The sequence below is a fragment of the Anguilla rostrata genome, chromosome 13 (genome assembly GCF_018555375.3).
Source record: "Anguilla rostrata isolate EN2019 chromosome 13, ASM1855537v3, whole genome shotgun sequence".
NCBI lineage: Eukaryota > Metazoa > Chordata > Actinopteri > Anguilliformes > Anguillidae > Anguilla > Anguilla rostrata.
This window is the reverse complement of record NC_057945.1, coordinates 3,122,623-3,143,348: the sequence shown is the minus strand read 5'-3', so window position 1 is coordinate 3,143,348 and position 20,726 is coordinate 3,122,623. Positions and strand designations below refer to the sequence as shown.

At 48.9% G+C, this 20,726-nt stretch overlaps 1 protein-coding gene across 2 annotated transcripts in view; it reads right to left on the bottom strand.

Annotated features, from left to right (window-relative positions):
- Positions 1–20,726, bottom strand: part of ppp1r16b (protein phosphatase 1, regulatory subunit 16B) — an 89,121-nt gene that overhangs the window by 9,000 nt on the left and 59,395 nt on the right. For both annotated transcript variants that reach the window (XM_064304904.1, XM_064304903.1), the window contains exons 4-6: positions 7,145–7,290; positions 5,018–5,121; positions 3,371–3,495 (exon numbers count right to left, since the gene is read on the bottom strand). In XM_064304904.1, coding sequence (XP_064160974.1) covers positions 3,371–3,495; positions 5,018–5,121; positions 7,145–7,290 — 375 coding nt within the window. The remainder of the gene's footprint in view (positions 1–3,370; positions 3,496–5,017; positions 5,122–7,144; positions 7,291–20,726) is intronic.

Sequence of the window (20,726 nt, the reverse complement as noted above, 5' to 3'; positions counted from 1 at the left end):
TAACTCAGAGACCCTCAGCTTCAGACAGAATAACTCAGAGACTCTCAGCTTCAGAGAGAGAGAATAACTCAGACTCTCACCTTCAGAGAGGGAGAATAACTCAGACTCTCAGCTTCAGAGATACAGAATAACTCAGACTCTCACCTTCAGAGAGGGAGAATAACTCAGACTCTCAGCTTCAGAGAGAGAGAATAATTCAGAGATTCAGCTTCAGACAGAATAACTCAGAGACTCTCAGCTTCAGAGAGAGAGAATAACTCAGAGACTCTCAGCTTCAGACAGAATAACTCAGAGACCCTCAGCTTCAGACAGAATAACTCAGAGACTCAGCTTCAGAGATAATAACTCAGAGACTCTCAGCTTCAGGGAGAGAGAATAACTCAGAGACACTCAGCTTCAGAGAGAGAATAACTCAGAGACTCTCAGCTTCAGACAGAATAACTCAGAGACTCTCAGCTTCAGAGAGAGAGAATAACTCAGAGACTCTCAGCTTCAGACAGAATAACTCAGAGACTCTCAGCTTCAGACAGAATAACTCAGAGACTCAGCTTCAGAGAGAATAACTCAGAGACTCTCAGCTTCAGGGAGAGAGAATAACTCAGAGACTCTCAGCTTCAGAGAGAGAGAGAATAACTCAGACTCTCAGCTTCAGAGAGAGAATAACTCAGACTCTCAGCTTCAGAGAGAAAAAAAAGAACTGAAACACAGCTTCAGAGAAAGAGAGAGAGAACTGAGAGACAGCGATAGGGACATGGACCTTGTGGGTGCAGAGATGGATGACTGGGGGGAACAGTGATGTTCCCACTAGTGTGTGTAACTCTGGATAAGAGTGTGTGCTAAGCGACTCTAATGTAAAGTCATTCTGAATAAACACGCTGGATGGGCTGAATGGCCTGTAATGTTCTCCCACCACACCGCATGCAAGATAAGGCTGTTTATACAAATTATCTTTATTTATCTCTCCTTTATTTAGCCAGCAAGGTCTTGTTGGGATACAGTATCTCTTCTTCCAAGAAGTCCAGGTCAAGATAGCAGCAAAAAAATTAAGTTTCACATAAAAATCTGTTCGCTAATAGCATACACATTAAAACTTTGTCACATTACAAATGTAAAAAGTCCAGGGTCTACTGCTCTCAATAAAACTATGTTTTGGAAAAGTGTATTGCACAGACTTAGGCATTGGTTGGTAGACTCTGCTGCAGCATCGTTAGCTGCACATACAGAGATCCATCACTAGGGGGCAGCAGTCAATGTGTGTGTTTGCTGCTGTATGTCTTGAGAGTGGGGAAAAAAGTTCTACTTCTGAGGGTGCAGACTGCAGGAGGGCCTGGTGATGGGGATTGGCCAATCAGCACTAAGCCCAGGCAGTGAGCTGTGCACTGTGGGTAAATCCCTAAGTTAATTAGCAAGGGACAACTGGCAAACCAGAAGGATCATCCCTTCACCTACAACGGCCTTTAGCCTCAAAACACTACCGTCTGAACTGTGGATCCTGTGTTTGTGTGTGTGTGTGTGTGTGTGTGCGCATGCAAGCATGCATTTCTTCATACAAAATCCAGTTACGTAAAACGTGGACTAGGCAACAAAAGCTGACAGGTTTACAGTAAAGAAGCTTGCTTTAATGTGCAGTCCAAAGTCTGCATTCTATTTTAAATGGATCGGGACAATTGCTTTCGTTGTTTGCAATGCACACAAAAGGCTCGCTGCAGCCAGCCTCTCAGAAACGCAGCTTTCCCTTTCAGTGCGAAAGAGTTGTGTTCTGAGGCCTCAGATCAGCGCCGTGTTTGCTGAGAGAGAGCGAACGCGCAGCTACACAAAACCACACGAGGGACTCAAACCACCAGTCCGTCAGAGGCATAGGAAACGTCTCTCTGTGGTCACATGTTCTGTGACCGTGGATGACACCGTAGGTACACAGCCACTAAACTGACTGCACAACACCAAGGGGCGATACAGAACACGAATGCAGATGTCCCCCGGTACAATATCACCACCACATACAATCCGCAGCAGTAAGCTAATCAGAAAAACAAACCAAAGCTTTCATTTCTCTGATATCACATCTTCCAATTCTTGCCACAGACAACAAACAAAAGGTCTCTTTTTTCATCTTTAAGTTTTGTGTGCTTCCATTTCCATAGCTTTACGCTGTGCTGTTTTTTTAACACTTCCTCCTCCACTTGCACGTTCAGCCCTGCAGTGAACACTCTGAACACATCCAGAAGGGGAAAAGCTGGACCAAAGTGTGTTTTGGCAACAGAAGCCCTAATCTGAACAAAGGAGGAAATGCCAGGGCCGGGTGTGCCCAGACATTACTTGCTGTCCTCATAAGGGGAAGTTAGCCTATCGGTTTAATAGTGCTCCGGCTTCCCTATTTTCCTTTCCCCTCCCCCACACCTCCCCCCTCGTGCCCCACCCCCTTCTCCCCCCCATCCCACCCCTGCTGCTCTGCACTAACACACTGCAGTAACCAAACACAGGTGATATGCTTTAACCTCACCTTTTAGATTAACCTTGAATGCAACCCTGACAGAAATACATTTTCACACTGTTTGGCATTATTTTTTTTAAATTCACAACTGAACAATGAATATTTTCTGATTGGCTGACTGATTGATTGATCGGTTTATTGATTGCATGACTGGTTGGTTTACTGATAGGTTAGCTGATTGATTGGCTGACTGGCTGGTTGATTGATTGATTGACTGGTTAAGTGACTGATCGGTTGGCTGATTGGTTGATTGGCTGATTGAATGATTGTTTGAAAGGAGGGTTAATTGGATGATTGACTGAGTGTTTACATTGCTTTATGACAGTATGGCAACTGAATGAAATGGTTGGTTAATATGTTATGGACGTTGGGGTTTGTATTTTTAATGTGACTGTTCTGATTTTGTCTGATTGGTTGGTTGATTGATCAGGTTACTGGTTGATTGCATGACTGGTTGGTTTCTGATAGTAGCTGACTGATTGGCTGATGGTGGGTTTGATTGTTGTTGATGGCTGTGTGATAGTGACTGTGATTGTGTGATTGTGGTTGTGAGTAGGTGACTGGTTGGTTTCTGATTGGCTGGTTGTGGAGTAGGTGACTGGTTGGTTTGCTGATTGAGTAGTGATGGTTGTTTGCTGATTGTGAGTAGGTGACTGGTTGGTTTGCTGATTGGCTGGTTGTGAGTAGGTGACTGGTTGGTTTGTTGATTGGCTGGTTGTGAGCAGGTGACTGGTTGGTTTGCTGATTGGCTGGTTGTGAGCAGGAGATTGGTTGGTTTGCTGATTGGCTGGTTGTGAGTAAGTGACTGGTTGGTTTTCTGATTGGCTGGTTGGTTGATTGACAGTACTGGCATTGGGGTAGGGGTGTTGCATGTCTCACCAGCGTAGCCCCTTGTGAGTCCTGCAGGTTGACGTCTTCATTGTCCCGGAGCAGGGCCTGTATATCTCCCAGCATCCTCCGCTCCACAGAGGCCCGCGTCTCGTTGATCATCTCCTGAGTGATACCTGTCAATCAGAAGAGCATGACACCGTCAATCACCGGGGGAGCAGTCCGCTGAAGTTCCACATCTTCACCCTGTCAAGAGACCCGCCTTCCTAAAAACAGCCCGGGGAGGGACCACCCACTGAGACTGATTACAGTGTCATGGGTAACGACTCACTTCTTTCACTGATGAGATGCTTCAGCTAATTAGCACGTTGAAGTGCTTTAAATCTTCATTCAGCAAACGTCCATGACAATTTTAAAAGAAACGACTGTTTTCACCAACATTCAGAACTTCTCTCACGATTTTAAGTTTTGCTCGGTAGCATATCCAGTTTAAAATTCTCCGGGTTTGTACCAGCATCTGAGCAGCTGTAATTAAAAATGAATCAATGCCATAATTAACGGTGCAAGCGTTAAGCTTCGATGACACCCGAGCTCGCAGCGAGAAGCCCCTTTTTTTATTAAACTGAACAGCAGAATATCAGTCCAGCCGTAGGAATGAGTCACTGTGGAGTGCTGGGTAATTGGGGAACCCTCCTGTGAGGTCAGAGAGAGGGATTAGCATGGGGCTCCTCCCCCAGCGATCCCCCCACATGGCCTCGTTACCCCCGGTAACACACAATGCACCCCTCACGTGTGCTGCACGGCCTGTCCCGGCCCCGCCCTAATCTCCGGGCCTCTGCTGATCCGCCAGTCACACGCAAGGGGAGGGGCCGCACTCGCACTGACCGGCCGGATCAACGGGGGATTGCTCTGAGCGCGCTCAGTTCGCTCCCAGCAGCCCAGGGAGGTCTATACTATAACGCCCGGCTGTTCACCGGTCGGACGTGTGAAGGTACCCACAGGTACGGCGCTAGGAACGTACCGACAGACATGAGCTGTGCTGGGCGGCTCCACTTAGCTTGTTCTGTATTAGCCTGTCCATACAAGGCCTCACTCACACCACTAAGCCCCTCCCCCCAGGCAGTGTGAGCCAATGGGAAAAGAGTGACAAGCGCACGTTATGACAACGCAACTGCAACCATTCCCCAGGCTCTCTGGGATGCAGCATGACTTGCTCACCTTAAAGTATAAAAACATGTGATAGGAACCGAGAGCAAGGGAAAGGCAGTAATGCAAATATGTATGTTTGAAATATGTGTTTTTGCATGTATGTATTTCATATGTAGTACAGGTCGCGGTTTTAAACCTCTGTAAACCATGCTACACCAGGTGTAACACCTCCACCATTTTTATTGTAGTTCAATTGTGCTTATTTGTTTATGTAATTACGTAGTTTATGTTGGCTTGAAAGAGCCAACTTACTGTTACCTTCAGCAGCTTCAGCTAGTGTGGGATTGCACTGTTTCTGCTTTTTGTGTCAATAGCTCAAATAATGTTTGAGATATTTAAGATTTCATATTTAAAACGTTCCTATTGATTAACACTGAAGGAATTAATCTCAGAATCCCAAAGACACACTCGCAGATGACATCACGACCGGCTGCCGCAGCCGCCGCGGACCGCGGTCCTCCTGACCAGGTCCGGCCCCCGCCAGCTCACCGCGGTTAGCCATGGCCGTCTCTATGATGTCCAGCGTGGGGTCGTCTTCGCACAGGTCGTAGGGCATGTTTCCGTCGGAATTAACCGCCAAGAGGTCAGCTCCACTGCGGGGGGGGGAGGGGGAGGGAAGTGGTCATAAAGCAGGGCCCACAGAATCCTTTCACTTCCCCGATTGTCCACTCCATATTCTTAAGACTCACGCTGAACATTAAGGATATGGAGGAAAAAAATGTAATGGAAAACATTCATTCTCTTTCAGTGAAAACATTTCAAAGACTAAAACCATTTTGCATTTAGAGTGTTCAGTGTACATTGAAAGTGTTCAGTGTGCACTGATAGTGTTCAGCGTGCATTGATAGTGCTCAGTGTGCACTGACAGTGTTCAGTGGGCATTGACAGTGTTCAGTGTGCATTGAACGTGTTCAGTGTGCACTGATAGTGTTCAGTGTGCACTGACAGTGTTCAGTGTGCACTGAAAGTGTTCAGTGTGCACTGATAGTGTTCAGTGTGCACTGACAGTGTTCAGTGTGCATTGACAGTGTTCAGTGTTAATGAACAGTGTTCAGTGGGGATTGGCAGTGTTCAGTGTTAATTAACAGTGTTCAGTGGGCATTGACAGTGTTCAGTGTTAATTAACAGTGTTCAGTGTGCATTGACAGTGTTCAGTGTGGACTGAACCTGTTATACCCAGCAGACCCCCAAATTTGTGTGTTTAATCTATCTCCCTACTGTGTAAATACAAATCAAATTTTATTCATACTGTGAATATTCCAGCGTGACAGTGTGTTCTGTGTTCAGTAATGCAGGATCAGAGCAGCTCTTAACTGCCTGGATTCCCCCTGTCATTAAAAGGGCAGCTCACTTTCTGCTGTTTCTGATATTATTTCTGTTATAGTGTGTGCTTTCCACAGCCCAGGTTTAAGCAAGATGCTTAACACGTTTCTGACGCCCCACAGGCTGTGTAATGGCTGTGTTGGAGCACTTGTGAGTTTTTGGTTTCCAGCATGAAAACACACTTCAAATAACACCAAAGCAGCTTGTGCAGTCACATCACGCCTCTAGTGGTGTATTACCAGTTTCCTCTGGCACATGCAAACAGAAGTCATTGTTCAGAGTACCAGTATAAACACATATTTATTTTCATAATTATGAGCAAAGAAGCAAAATGACATGTATAAAGCGTAGAGAACAAAGGGGGGGTGGGGCAGGGTGGTGCCGAGCTCTGACTCTATGGAGCTCTGAGTCTATGGAGCTCTGAGTCTATGGAGCTCTGAGTCTATGGAGCTCTGACTCTATGGAGCTCTGAGTCTATGGAGCTCTGAGTCTATGGAGCTCTGAGTCTATGGAGCTCTGACTCTATGGAGCTCTGAGTCTATAGAGCTGTGAGTCTATAGAGCTGTGAGTCTATGGAGCTCTGAGTCTATGGAGCTCTGACTCACTGGAGCTGTGACTCACTGGAGCTCTGACTCTATGGAGCTCTGAGTCTATGGAGCTCTGACTCTATGGAGCTCTGAGTCTATGGAGCTCTGACTCTATGGAGCTCTGACTCTATGGAGCTCTGACTCTATGGAGCTCTGACTCACTGGAGCTGTGACTCTATGGAGCTCTGAGTCTATGGAGCTCTGAGTCTATGGAGCTCTGACTCTATGGAGCTCTGAGTCTATGGAGCTCTGACTCTATGGAGCTCTGACTCACTGGAGCTGTGACTCACTGGAGCTCTGACTCTATGGAGCTCTGAGTCTATGGAGCTCTGACTCTATGGAGCTCTGAGTCTATGGAGCTCTGACTCTATGGAGCTCTGACTCTATGGAGCTCTGACTCTATGGAGCTCTGACTCACTGGAGCTGTGACTCTATGGAGCTCTGACTCTATGGAGCTCTGACTCTATGGAGCTCTGACTCTATGGAGCTCTGACTCACTGGAGCTGTGACTCTATGGAGCTCTGAGTCTATGGAGCTCTGAGTCTATGGAGCTCTGACTCTATGGAGCTCTGAGTCTATGGAGCTCTGACTCTATGGAGCTCTGACTCACTGGAGCTGTGACTCTATGGAGCTCTGACTCTAAGGAGCTCTGACTCTATGGAGCTGTGACTCTATGTAGCTGTGACTCTTCGGCGCAGTGACTCACTGGCTGATGAGGATCTTGACCAGACCAGCGTGGCCGCAGGTGGCCGCAGCGTGCAGCGGCGTCCACAGCTCGTTGTCCTGAGCGTTCACGCTCGCCCCGCGGTTCAGAAGGATCTTCACCATGTCCTCATAGTTATCAATGCAGCACTGAGAGAGAGAGAGAGAGAGAGAGAGAGAGAGGGGGGGGGAGTCAGAGAGAGAGAGAGAGAGAGAGAGAGAGAGAGAGAGATGGGGTGGAGAGAGAGAGAGAGGACAAAGAGTCAGAGAGGGGGGGAGGGGGAGCGAGAGAGAGAGGGGAAGAGAGAGTCAGAGAAAACATTGTTAAATGTTTGACAACATAATAAATATGATAATATCATAACCACTTTGTGTCATCAGATATTAAATGCTGTTTCTGTATTGTTACTATTCGTACTGCTGCAATACACAGTAATATGATACAATGTATTGTCATGCCAATAAAGAACATCTGAATCTGAGAGAGAGAGAGAAAGGGGAGAGAGGAGAAGGAGAGAGAGAGTGTGGAGAATGTAAAGCGTTTCATTTAGTCCTGCATGCTGGGTGTTTCCCTGAGATCTGGAACCAAGGCTTGATTACCCCTGCATTTAAAAGTGGAGACAAATTTGTCCCAAGCAATTACTGAGACATCTCTGTGAGCAGTAATCTGAGGAAGGCTTTCCACTGGATAATTAACGCCTGGATAAAGCCTTCTTTACCGAGCACGACGCCCTGACCCCTGAGCAAAACTCTATCAAATCATCGCACCTCTGATCGTTCGTACGCCCCAAGCACGTCACCAAAAAAAAAAAAAAACCACCAAACAAGGAAACCAAATAAAGCACCTGATTCAAATCGGCGTGAAGGACTAGACGCTAAAACCCGAGAGGGTGGTTTTGGGGGGGGGGGGGGGGCGATGTCTGGGACGCTAAATCACACAGCCACTGAGCGCGCCTGTAGCTGCAGGACCGAAACCGTTCTGTACACCGGGGGGGGCGGGGGGGGGGGAGACAGCGCTGCAGCCCAAGTTTACGAGTCTGAACCACAGGGCCCTCCATCACACGCCCAGAATAGAGCGCCAGATAAAACGCTCACCGAAAGATCCCTCCCAGAACTCCGCGGAGTTCACGCAAGTTCGCGTCGCAAGTCCGCCCGCCCCCCCCCCCCCCCCGAGAGGGACAAAAAACACTCAAACTCCGGGTTTGTCTGAAACAGGCCGGTCCACGCTGCCACCAGTAGGAGGCGCTGGAGAGCACCCAGCTCCACACAGGACAAGACACCCTGGAACTACTTGCCACAAAACATCAAAGTCTACAAAAACAATGACTTCAACAACTTTTTTATATTGACCCAGCGAATGAGAATGTGTAGTTTGACCACTTTTTTTGAGGTAACAACAGATTGTAAATTTACTGAGCTCCATATTGAGACTAATCCCCAGCAGAAAACCTTGGCAGATAAAAAGCAGCACAACAGAGGAACATTAGCAATCTAAACTCCAGCATGCCTTCCAAACAGGCGGCCGCAAACGCACCTGGCAGTCCACAGAGAACAGGTGTGATGACTGAAACCAGGAAGAGGCACAGACAGAGAGTCCCACTCTCTCCTCACCCGCCCCAATTATCTCTCCGGCACACATAAATACCTCCCCCAAATTCTCTGAAGAAATTAATCAGCTACGACAACCAAACATAACAAAAATTCCTTTCGGGAGAAGACACCAAAATACGGTCTGCGGCAAACTATGTCCAACTGCCATAATTTATTCTTTTTTTATTTATTTTAGTAGAAGAGCACGCAGCCTGGCCACCAGGTGCATTTCTGTTTAATTGAGACAGGAGGACGGAGGCTGTGGGCTCTAGTGTTCAGGCTGTTTAATTCAGACAGGAGGACGGAGGCTGTGGGCTCTAGTGTTCAGGCTGTTTAACTCAGACAGGAGGACGGAGGCTGGGGGCTCTAGTGTTCAGGCTGTTTAATTCAGACAGGAGGACGGAGGCTGGGGGCTCTAGTGTTCAGGCTGTTTAACTCAGACAGGAGGACGGAGGCTGGGGGCTCTAGTGTTCAGGCTGTTTAATTCAGACAGGAGGACGGAGGCTGGGGGCTCTAGTGTTCAGGCTGTTTAACTCAGACAGGAGGACGGAGGCTGGGGGCTCTAGTGTTCAGGCTGTTTAACTCAGACAGGAGGACGGAGGCTGGGGGCTCTAGTGTTCAGGCTGTTTAACTCAGACAGGAGGACGGAGGCTGGGGGCTCTAGTGTTCAGGCTGTTTAACTCAGACAGGAGGACGGAGGCTGGGGGCTCTAGTGTTCAGGCTGTTTAACTCAGACAGGAGGACGGAGGCTGGGGCTCTAGTGTTCAGGCTGTTTAACTCAGACAGGAGGACGGAGGCTGGGGCTCTAGTGTTCAGGCTGTTTAACTCAGACAGAGACGGAGGCTGGGGCTCTAGTGTTCAGGCTGTTTAACTCAGACAGGGGGACGGAGGCTGGGGGCTCTAGTGTTCAGGCTGTTTAACTCAGACAGGAGGACGGAGGCTGGGGCTCTAGTGTTCAGGCTGTTTAATTCAGACAGGAGGACGGAGGCTGGGGGCTCCAGTGTTCAGGCTGTTTAATCAGACAGGAGGACGGAGGCGGGGGCTCAGTGTTCAGGCTGTTTAACTCAGACAGGAGGACGGAGCTGGGGGCTCTAGTGTTCAGGCTGTTTAACTCAGACAGGAGGACGGAGGCTGGGGCTCCAGTGTTCAGGCTGTTAACTCAGAAGGAGGACGGAGGCTGGGGGCTCCAGTGTCAGCTGTTTAACTCAGACAGGAGGACGGAGGCTGGGGGCTCTAGTGTTCAGGCTGTTTAATTCAGACAGGAGGACGGAGGCTGGGGGCTCTAGTGTTCAGGCTGTTTAATTCAGACAGGAGGACGGAGGCTGGGGGCTCTAGTGTTCAGGCTGTTTAATTCAGACAGGAGGACGGAGGCTGGGGTCTAGTGTTCAGGCTGTTTAATTCAGACAGGAGGACGAGGCTGGGGGCTCTAGTGTTCAGGCTGTTTATCAGACAGGAGGAAGGAGGCTGTGGGCTCTAGTGTTCAGGCTGTTCTCAGACAGGAGAGGGCTGGGCTCTAGTGTCAGCTGTTTAATCAGGCGGAGACGGAGCTGGGGCTCTAGTGTCGGTGTTTAACTCAGCAGGAGGACGGACTGGGGCCAGGTTCAGGCGTTTACTCAAGGAACGGAGGCGGGCTCTAGTGTTCAGCCTGTTTTTCAGAAGGAGGACAGCTGGGCTCAGTGTTCAGCTTTCAGCAGGAGGACGGAGGTGGGTCTGTGCAGGCTGTTTAACTGACAGGAAAGGCTGGGCTCTATGTTAGTGTTTAATGAAGAGACGGGGCTGGGGGCTCTATGTTCAGCTGTTTAATCAACAGGAGGCGAGTGGGCTCTAGTGTTCAGGCTGTTTATTGAGACAGGAGGACGGAGGCTGTGGGCCTGTGTCAGGCTGTTTAACTCAGACAGGGGCGGAGGTGGGGCTCAGTGTCAGGCTGTTAACTCGACAGAGGACGAGGCTGGGGCTCTAGTGTTCAGGCTGTTTAACTCAGACAGGAGGACGGAGTGGGGGCTCTAGTGTTCAGGCTGTTAATCAGACAGGAGGACGGAGGCTGGGGGCTCTAGTGTTCAGGCTGTTTAACTCAGCAGGAGGACGGAGGCTGGGGGCTCTATGTTCAGGCTGTTAACTCAGACAGAGACGGAGGCTGGGGGCTCTATGTTCAGGCTGTTTAATCAGACAGGAGACGGAGGCTGGGGCCTAGTGTTCAGGCTGTTTAACTCAGACAGGAGGACGGAGGCTGGGGCTCTAGTGTTCAGGGTTTAACTCAGACAGGAGACGGAGGCTGGGGGCTCTAGTGTTCAGGCTGTTTATTCAGACAGGAGGACGGAGGCTGGGGGCTAGGTCAGGCTGTTAACTCAGACAGGAGGACGGAGGCTGGGGGCTCTAGTGTTCAGGCTGTTTAACTAGAAGGAGGACGGAGGCTGGGGGTCTAGGTTCAGCTGTTTAATCAGACAGGAGACGGAGGTGGGGGCTCAGTGTTCAGGCTGTTTAATCAGACAGGAGGACGGAGGCTGGGGGCTCTAGTGTTCAGGCTGTTTAATCAGACAGGAGGACGGAGGCTGGGGGCTCTAGTGTTCAGGCTGTTAATTCAGACAGGAGGACGGAGGCTGGGGGCTCTAGTGTTCAGGCTGTTAATTCAGACAGGAGGACGGAGGCTGGGGCTAGTGTCAGGCTGTTTAATTAGACAGGAGGACGGAGGCTGGGGTCTAGTGTTCAGGCTGTTAATCAGCAGGAGGACGGAGGCTGGGGGCTCTAGTGTTCAGGCTGTTTAACTCAGACAGGAGGACGGAGGCTGGGGCTCTAGTGTCAGGCTGTTTAATCAGACAGGAGACGGAGGCTGGGGGCTCTAGTGTTCAGGCTGTTTAATTCAGACAGGAGGACGGAGGCTGGGGGCTCTAGTGTTCAGGCTGTTTAACTCAGACAGGAGGACGGAGGCTGGGAGCTCTAGTGTTCAGGCTGTTTAACTCAGAGAGGAGGACGGAGGCTGGGGGCTCTAGTGTTCAGCCTGTTTAATTCAGACAGGAGGACGGAGGCTGGGGGCTCTAGTGTTCAGGCTGTTTAATCAGACAGGAGGACGGAGGCTGGGGCTCTAGTGTTCAGGTGTTTAACTCAGACAGGAGGACAGGAGGCTGGGGGCTCTAGTGTTCAGGCTGTTTAACTCAGACAGGAGGACGGAGGCTGGGGGCTCTAGTGTTCAGGCTGTTTAACTCAGACAGGAGGACGGAGGCTGGGGGCTCTAGTGTTCAGGCTGTTTAATTCAGACAGGAGGACGGAGGCTGGGGCTCTAGTGTTCAGGCTGTTTAATTCAGACAGGAGGACGGAGGCTGGGGGCTCTAGTGTTCAGGCTGTTTAATTCAGACAGGAGGACGGAGGCTGGGGGCTCTAGTGTTCAGGCTGTTTAACTCAGACAGGAGGACGGAGGCTGGGGGCTCTAGTGTTCAGGCTGTTTAACTCAGACAGGAGGACGGAGGCTGGGGGTCTATGTTCAGGCTGTTTAACCAGACAGGAGGCGAGGCTGGGGGCTCTAGTGTTCAGTCTGGTTTAACTCAGACAGAGGACGGAGGCTGGGGGTCTAGTGTTCAGGCTGTTTAACTACAGACAGGAGGACGGAGGCTGGGTGCTTAGTGTTCAGGCTGTTTAATTCAGAAGGAGACGGAGGCTGTGGGGCTAGTGTTCGAGGCTTGTTTAATCAGAAGGAGGACGGAGGCTGGGGCTCTAGTGTTCAGGCTGTTTAACTCAGAAGGAGGACGGAGGCTGGGGGCTCTAGTGTTCAGGCTGTTTAACTCAGACAGGAGGACGGAGGCTGGGGGCTCCAGTGTTCAGGCTGTTTAACTCAGACAGGAGGACGGAGGCTGGAGGCTCTAGTGTTCAGGCTGTTTAATTCAGACAGGAGGACGGAGGCTGGGGGCTCTAGTGTTCAGGCTGTTTAACTCAGACAGGAGGACGGAGGCTGGGGGCTCTAGTGTTCAGGCTGTTTAACTCAGACAGGAGGACGGAGGCTGGGGGCTCTAGTGTTCAGGCTGCTTAACTCAGACAGGAGGAAGGAGGAGGATGGAGGCTTTGTTCAGGCGGGGACTTGGGGACAGGCACTTACGCAGAAGGGCTGGGCGTGACTGTTCCTCGTCCCAGAACGCCACTAGATTCCTCATTTGGGTCCCTCCCAATATAAAGAGTGTTTCTAATTTGGGTCCCGGTATTAAAAAGAGTGGAATATGCTAACGTGGAATATGTAAACTGAACTGAACAGGAGGATAGAGTATCAGAGAGTGCAGTACATCACCCGTCTGTACACAGAGGCATTAGCTGAGTGTTGACATGCTAACTACTCAGAGCCGAGCGTGCCATCTTCTGTGGGTAACAGAAGATGGCCGAGTTTGCGGACTCCAGTGTTCACACCGCGTGTGCAGTCCGCAGTGGTGTTCGTCCCTGTGCAGCCGTTTCACATAAAAGGCTCCTGACAGAGAGGGATGTAACGAAGGAGCAACTTCTCTCAAGAAGAATTCAAGAAGTTTTTAAAAAAGAAAAATGTTTTTCTAATTCTCCACTTGGTTAGCGCTTACCGTCGGCAATCGTGTCAAATCAGAGGCGGACAGGAGAGCAGGGAGGAGAGAGAGGGAGGGGGAAGAGAGACGGAGAGAGGAGGATCGATTTAAGGATGTGGGGGTGGGGGGAGGTATGCAAAAGCCTCGGTTTTGTTTGAGTCAAAAAATGCTTTTCTATCAAAATTCAGCAAAATAAAGCCTCATCTTGAAAAGAGACAGGAAGTCTCACATTAGCAAAGTTTTATGGGACGCGTTTGGGGTGTGTCTGCACCCCTTCCCGGGAGCAGGAACGGGGGCAAAGAGGACGCAGCAGGGCACTTTGAGTCGTGCTCCACACCCATCTATGGCTGGCTTCATCTAATGTCCCGCGCCATCACAGCTAACACGTTTTCAAGTAGAAAAAATATTCTGGGAAAAGCAGATCTCTCAGATTTCCGGGATGCCACAATGTTCCCCAGAGCTCTTGAAACGGTTAATGTCAGCGGGGATAACACACTGCTCTCAGACGTTCTTTCAACCAGGGCTGCCCAACCCTGTTCCTGGAGATCTACCGTCCTGCAGGATTTTACTCCAACCCTAACAAAGCACACCTCACTCAACAGCTAGAGCAGGGCTGCCCAACCCTGTTCCTGGAGATCTACCGTCCTGTAGGTTTACATTCCAACCCTAACAAAGCCACACCTCACTCAACAGGTAGAGATCTGATTGAGCTGCTATTTAGTAGTCAGGTGTGCAGTTTACAGTGCTAGCCTTCCTCTGGTGCTCAGGTCGATTGCAGCCATGTTTCAGAGTTATCAACCCCCCATACCCCCCCCCTCCCCCACACCCCTGTGCACACACACCCCAGTACTGCAAACACAAGCCCTGGACAGCGAGAAAACGCACCGCGACAGATAAATCGATTCAGCAGAAGGGATGCGGAAGGATCAGGGCCCGTCTGCACACTTCTGCACACGTTCACTTAATTACTGCGCTATCTTTTAATTAACCTGACCAAAAGCACACAGACTAAGAGCTCCAGGCCACAACGCACTACAGAGTACACACTGCGCAGAGCACTTCAGAGTACACACTGCGCAGAGCACTTCAGAGTACACACTGCGCAGAGCACTTCAGAGTACGCACTGCGCAGAGCACTTCAGAGTACGCACTGCACAGCGCGAGGAGCTGGAGACCAGTGAGGGATGCACACTTCAGAGTATGCACTGCGCAGTGCACTTCAGAGTACGCACTGCACAGCACCCTTCAGAGTACACACTGTGCAGTGTGAGGAACTGGAGACCAGTGAGGGATGGTGTTTCAAAGCGCTGGACCAAAATAACAATCGTGTCCCCTAACCTTTGCAGGAATGAGGAAGTTGAAAAGTCCAGCCTCATATCTCGGATCGTGCTGTGGAGGCCTGGCAGACTGCATTAACCCCTGATAACCCCACATTCCTGCCATTCACACATACCTCTCACATAAAAACAGACCCATCTGAAGACCCCTCTCCTGTCCACCCTCCCCGTGCTGTGTGTGTGTGTGTGTGTGTGTGTGTGTGCATGTAGCGTGTGTGTCCCTGTGTGTCTGTCTGTGCGTGTATGTAGGTGTGAGGATGTGTGTGTGTGTGTGTGTGTGTGTATGTGTGGGTGAGCATGTGTGTGTGTGTCTGTCTGTGTGTGTCTGTCTGTGTGTGTGAAAGGATGTGTGTGTGTGTGTGTGTGTGTGTGTGGGTGAGCATGTGTGTGTATCTGTCTGTGTGTATGTAGGTAAGAAGATGTGTGTGTGTGTGTGTGCGTGTGTGTGTGTGTGAGTGTGAGTGTGTGTGTGTGTGTGAGCATGTGTGTGTGTCTGTCTGTGCGTGTAAGAAGGTGTGAGAGGATGTGTATGTGCGTGCGTGCGTGTGTGTCCCTGTGTGTCTGTCTGTATGTGTGAAAGGATGTGTGTGTGTGTGTATCTATCTGTGTGTATGTAGGTGTGGGGATGTGCGTCTGCGTGTGTGTACCTCATTAGAAACGTGCCTCGGAAAGTTATTTTAAATTAAGAAGGTCTACGTTTCTGCACGCGAGGGAGATGATATTCTGCACGTAACTGGTGAGCAAGTTAATGTCGGCATGCAGAGGGATCACGCTACCCTTCCAACAACAGCTTCTCCCCACCAACCAAGCAGCGGCCACCAGCTCGCCCCCCAATGTGAATTAACGCAGATCCGCCGTGCTCGCTGCACAGAAGAGAACTGCACCTTACGTCTGCCGACCACTTCCCACGGTCAGCAGCGTCAGTAACCTCTCCCGTCTTTCATCACCAGCGCGGGGTTGGTTTCTTCATCAGCGTGGAGATCACTGCGCTCTGCTCAGCATTCCCAAACCGCCGCCCGGGTCCACGCAAGGGGCGTGCCAAACAAGGCACGGAGAATTAGGAGGAAGTCCGTGATGTATTACTGAGGAGCGAGCAGCGCTAAGAGAGGAGAGTATTGTAGCGCGGTTCACGGAAGTGTGTCCCTTATCAGGTCCCCAGAAGACAACAGACTGTTTACTGTGCTGACAGGGAGTCAGCAGCGTGTGATAAAGAGACTGTGCTCAGTTACAAAACATCTGACTGGATCAGTACTATGTAAAACTTTGGTTCTGCATAAAACAGTGTAATCATGTTTTCTACTGTTGGAAAACTGATGTCAAGGGGAACAAGTTGGTGTTTTTGGTGGCGGGGTGCTGGCTAAAGATCATGATACCTATGGGTCAGGGCCCAACCAGATATATACATATATAAGATTAACCTGGTGTGATAGGCTTACAAAGATAGTGTAAGCAGAATTATTAATGTACTGTTATGATTGTGACTTCATTTGACGACTTGGGGTTTTACATATCTTTGTGTATACATAGTATACATACACATGTAAGGGGAAAAGTGCAATGGTTTGGGTAGACTCGTAAATATGACTTCCTACACGCCATTCGCGTATATCCATCTCACTACACACACTCTCTTGCATCGTTATATTATTACTTTTATATATTTACATATTATTATTATAACATCATTGCACATACTGTAAAATAAACCGCATTTACTTTAACCTGGCATTCCTTTTTGACTGTTACTGCTGCACACCTAGCAGTTTGAAGGTCCTAACATAAGCAGAGAACTCAGGATATCTGCACCCCATAGTCACTCACCTATACACTAGTGCCGTATTAAGATACACAATTGCATGTATGCAGGCTACACAAGCCAGAGGTATGTCCGCATCTCCCACCATAGACAGCGATCCGTATAGAGCCACACTACTGGAGGATCACTTGCAGTCTCCTTCTACGCATAACTGCACAGAGGAAAGGTTAAAACATTATTTTGGAGTCAGATAATTGAGATAACATTAAATTAATCCCGTTCCAGCAGCAACAGGTAAGACTACACGCGTTCCTTCACCACTCAGATACTTCCGCTGTTTGAAGGTTTCTTACAGTATTTTTTTTACAAAGCATTCCATCATTTTATTGTCATTTGTTCATGTTTTTTCCTCTCAATGACGTCTTGGCACAATTCATAAAAAAACAACTTTTTTGTCAACAGCTCAATAATCCACCAGTTTTTGAGATAAGAGGTAAACACCAAAAATGCAATTGGGTATTTCAGAATTTATGCCAAGTCTGTGGAAAACAGAGACCAACCCAAAACAATGAACATTCTAAAAGGAGCACGGATTGCCCGCATATTACCACTGTCATACAAAAGGTTAATCCCACGATTTGTTTTGTTTTATACCAGCTTTATTAGTTGCTGAGTTCTGAGACATTTATGGGCCCTTGCATGACACAGACAACGTCACACTGCACATCTCAGCTCCACGGACCCAAGTCAAATTATTTTCCGAGTAAGAGGAAGATTTCACGGTGGCTGACAGATGCGGGCAACCGCTCGCATCGCGTCAGAACGTATTCATCGCGGGCGAGATTACGACCCAGATCTACCGTGCCAGCCCTGAGACCAGAAATCCTTAAACCCGCACGTCGCTGTGCCCACAAACAGGTTATTAATCTGCTTGTTTATCTGTAATCCCGTCAACACAACCCCCCCCTCCACCCCTCCGTCCTTCCAGCACAAAGACAATGTGGCGCTGAGGAACATAACAAGTCTCTTTCATAACCCCTGATTAAGGCCAGCGGCGCGTTCGTACGGGGGCAGCGAACGCCTCCGAACCGAGGGTAACAACACGGGCAGTGTTCCCGGCATCTTACTGAGGGCCAGGAGGCCTCTGGGAAAGAGAGAGGGAGAGGGGAAAAGAGAGCGGGACAGGAAGAGGAGGAATTAATAACCTATCCCACAGGATAACACAATACAGGATCTTTTGTAGTTTGGGAAGAATAAACTAGAGTGTTGTCAATGTTGTACCAAAAAACACTGGCAAAAGATTGGAATTCTCAGGAAAAGGTAAAAGATAGAAAAGTAGAAATGGGGGGGGGGGGGCAGGGGGGATGGGCACAAAACTGCGGTTTAGAGAGATTTTGCACCAGCTTTATTAGCTGCAGTGTTGCTGAGACATTTACAGGACATGGAGCGAGATAGAGAGAGGCTGAGCGAGTGAGTGTGTGTGCATGTATGGATGTGTGTATCTGCCTGTGTGTGCGTTTCCGTGTGTGTTTGTGTGTGTGTGTGTGTGTGGGTGTGCGTTTCTGTGTGTGTGTGTGCGCAAGTGTGGATGTGTGTTGGATGTGTGTGTGTGTGTGTGTGTGTGTATGTGCCTGTGGGTGTGTGTTTCTGTGTGTGTGTGTTGTGTGTGCGTGGGTGGAAAAATAAAATGTAGCATGTTTTATCCATGATGCACATGCTAAATCGTGTACCTTCCATACATGCTTCATGCAGGATTAATGCATAAATGTACATATCAAACACGTCTTAATGAGCTAGACATGACTACATATTAACAGCGTCTTAGGAGACAGACGTCAACATGACTGAACTACTCGCATTGTGAGGACCGTTTGAGACATACCCAGACCACTGAATGCCCACACATGGTGTGTATGCGTGTACACACACACAAGCACACACAAGCACACACAAGCACACACAAACACACACACAAACACACACACACACACACACACACACACACAAGCACACACAAGCACACACAAGCACGCACAAACACACACACACACACACACACACACAAGCACACACAAGCACACACAAGCACGCACAAACACACACAAGCACGCACAAACACACACACACACACACACACACACACACACACACACACACACACACACACATACAAAAATGAGCACACGCACAGACACGTGCATGCATGCATGCACACTCATGCACATGTGCACACACACATAAACACACACACACACACACACACACGCCATGTGTTCCTGAGTAGGCTTAATTGTCACTGGAAGTGTCATGTGCTCCAATCCCAGGGGACAGAACGCTGCTTTGTCCTTGACCTGGATACGGAGCGGCGCGTATTCCCCCTGGACGACAGCGCTCTCCGCATTAATGAGTAATGACAGTTCGGCTAGCGCACGCGTCAGAGGCTAGCTGCCTTTGCTCGAAGAAATGCCACATTAGCTTTTCAGTGTACGAGAACGGCGGGGAGAGATCGTAAAGTGACTGAGCGAACGCAGGCCACCGCAGCGAATCACGCGCCTCGTGTGCGTTTTCACACAGACAGGCCCGCCCATCCAGCAGGCCTGGGGAAAACGCACAAGCACTCAAACATCTGCATTTCAAACTGCTGCACAAGCACTCAAACATCTGCATTTCAAACTGCTGCACAAGCACTCAAAACATCTGCATTTCAAACCGCTGCACAAGCACTCAAACATCTGCATTTCAAACTGCTGCACAAGCACTCAAACATCTGCATTTCAAACCGCTGCACAAGCACTCAAACATCTGCATTTCAAACTGCTGCACAAGCACTCAAACATCTGCATTTCAAACCGCTGCACAAGCACTCAAACATCTGCATTTAAAACTGCTGCACAAGCACTCAAAACATCTGCATTTCAAACTGCTGCACAAGCACTCAAACATCTGCATTTCAAACTGCTGCACAAGCACTCAAACATCTGCATTTCAAACTGCAGCACAAGCACTCAAACATCTGCATTTCAAACTGCTGCACAAGCACTCAAACATCTGCATTTCAAACTGCAGCACAAGCACTCAAGCATCTGCATTTCAAACAGCTGCACAAGCACTCAAACATCTGCATTTCAAACTGCTGCACAAGCACTCAAACATCTGCATTTAAAACTGCTGCACAAGCTCTCAAACATCTGCATTTCAAACAACTGCACAAGCACTCAAACATCTGCACTCAAACATCTGCATTTCAAACCACTGCACAAGCACTCAAACATCTGCATTTAAAACTGCAACTGGCGATACATTTTAAATACTCACAAATGCACCGGACCAAAGAAAGTCTTTGCATATATAATACATTCCTAAGAAACCAAATACACGTGTTTGAGTTTAGAGCTTTTCAAATACAAATGTGGCCGATATTTTGAAAATACTGTTCAAAACACCATTTCCAACACTTTGATCAAAAACTATGCCGAAGAGTTTAGGCCTCTGATGGGAGGCTAATATAAAATTCTACAAGTAAATGATGGAAAATAAAAAAGACTCACGGAATATGATGTGACCTAGTTTGTTTTAAAAGATATACAAACGAGATTCGTCAACCTACAGAGTATCTCTGTGAAACTGGGAAGCTTAAGTGCATCCGTGCCTTATTTTCCCATGAGTGATGCAAACGAGTGGAAGGGCTCTTTTGTCTGCACTACCATGAGCGCTATTAAAACGTTTAATGAGACCCATCAACGCCGCGTTGTTTGTAAAGCTACACCAAGAGGCACCGAGCGTACGAGAGCTTCCAAACACACCCACAGAATGAAACACTTTGCAGCTGTAAACACAGCCCTCCTACAGCATTCAATTTCAGTTACTTTCAAGTACATCCAATTTCAGTTCCTTTCAAATACATCCAATTTCAGTTACTTTTCAAATAATTTCAGATCATTTCTAAGAATATTTACAAGTACAGTACATTAAAATATTCATAATACCCCGCATCTGTATTGTGTATTTTAAAACGCAGGCATGAAAAAGCATTTTAAAGTTAGTGAAACACTTGAGACAGGTGTGTGCCCCAGGCCTGGTCTCCAGGTTGAGTTATTTACAGCACAGCTCCTCACTTGTGTCACTCAGAGCAGGACGAACCAGCGAGCCAATGAGGCAAAGGCAAGCCAGTCGGCCAATGAGGCGAAGGCAAGCCAGCGAGCCAATGAGGCGAAGGCAAGAGAAACCCCATTCATTCTCCGCTCCCCAGTCTCGCAGCGACCGAGGCGATTTCACAAAACGTTAACTCTGCGGTGTGGGGTGAGCCGGTCCCCAGTCCCACCCCGCCCCCCCCCTCGCCCACCCCCCCGCCCGGCTGCAGGACAGAACTCG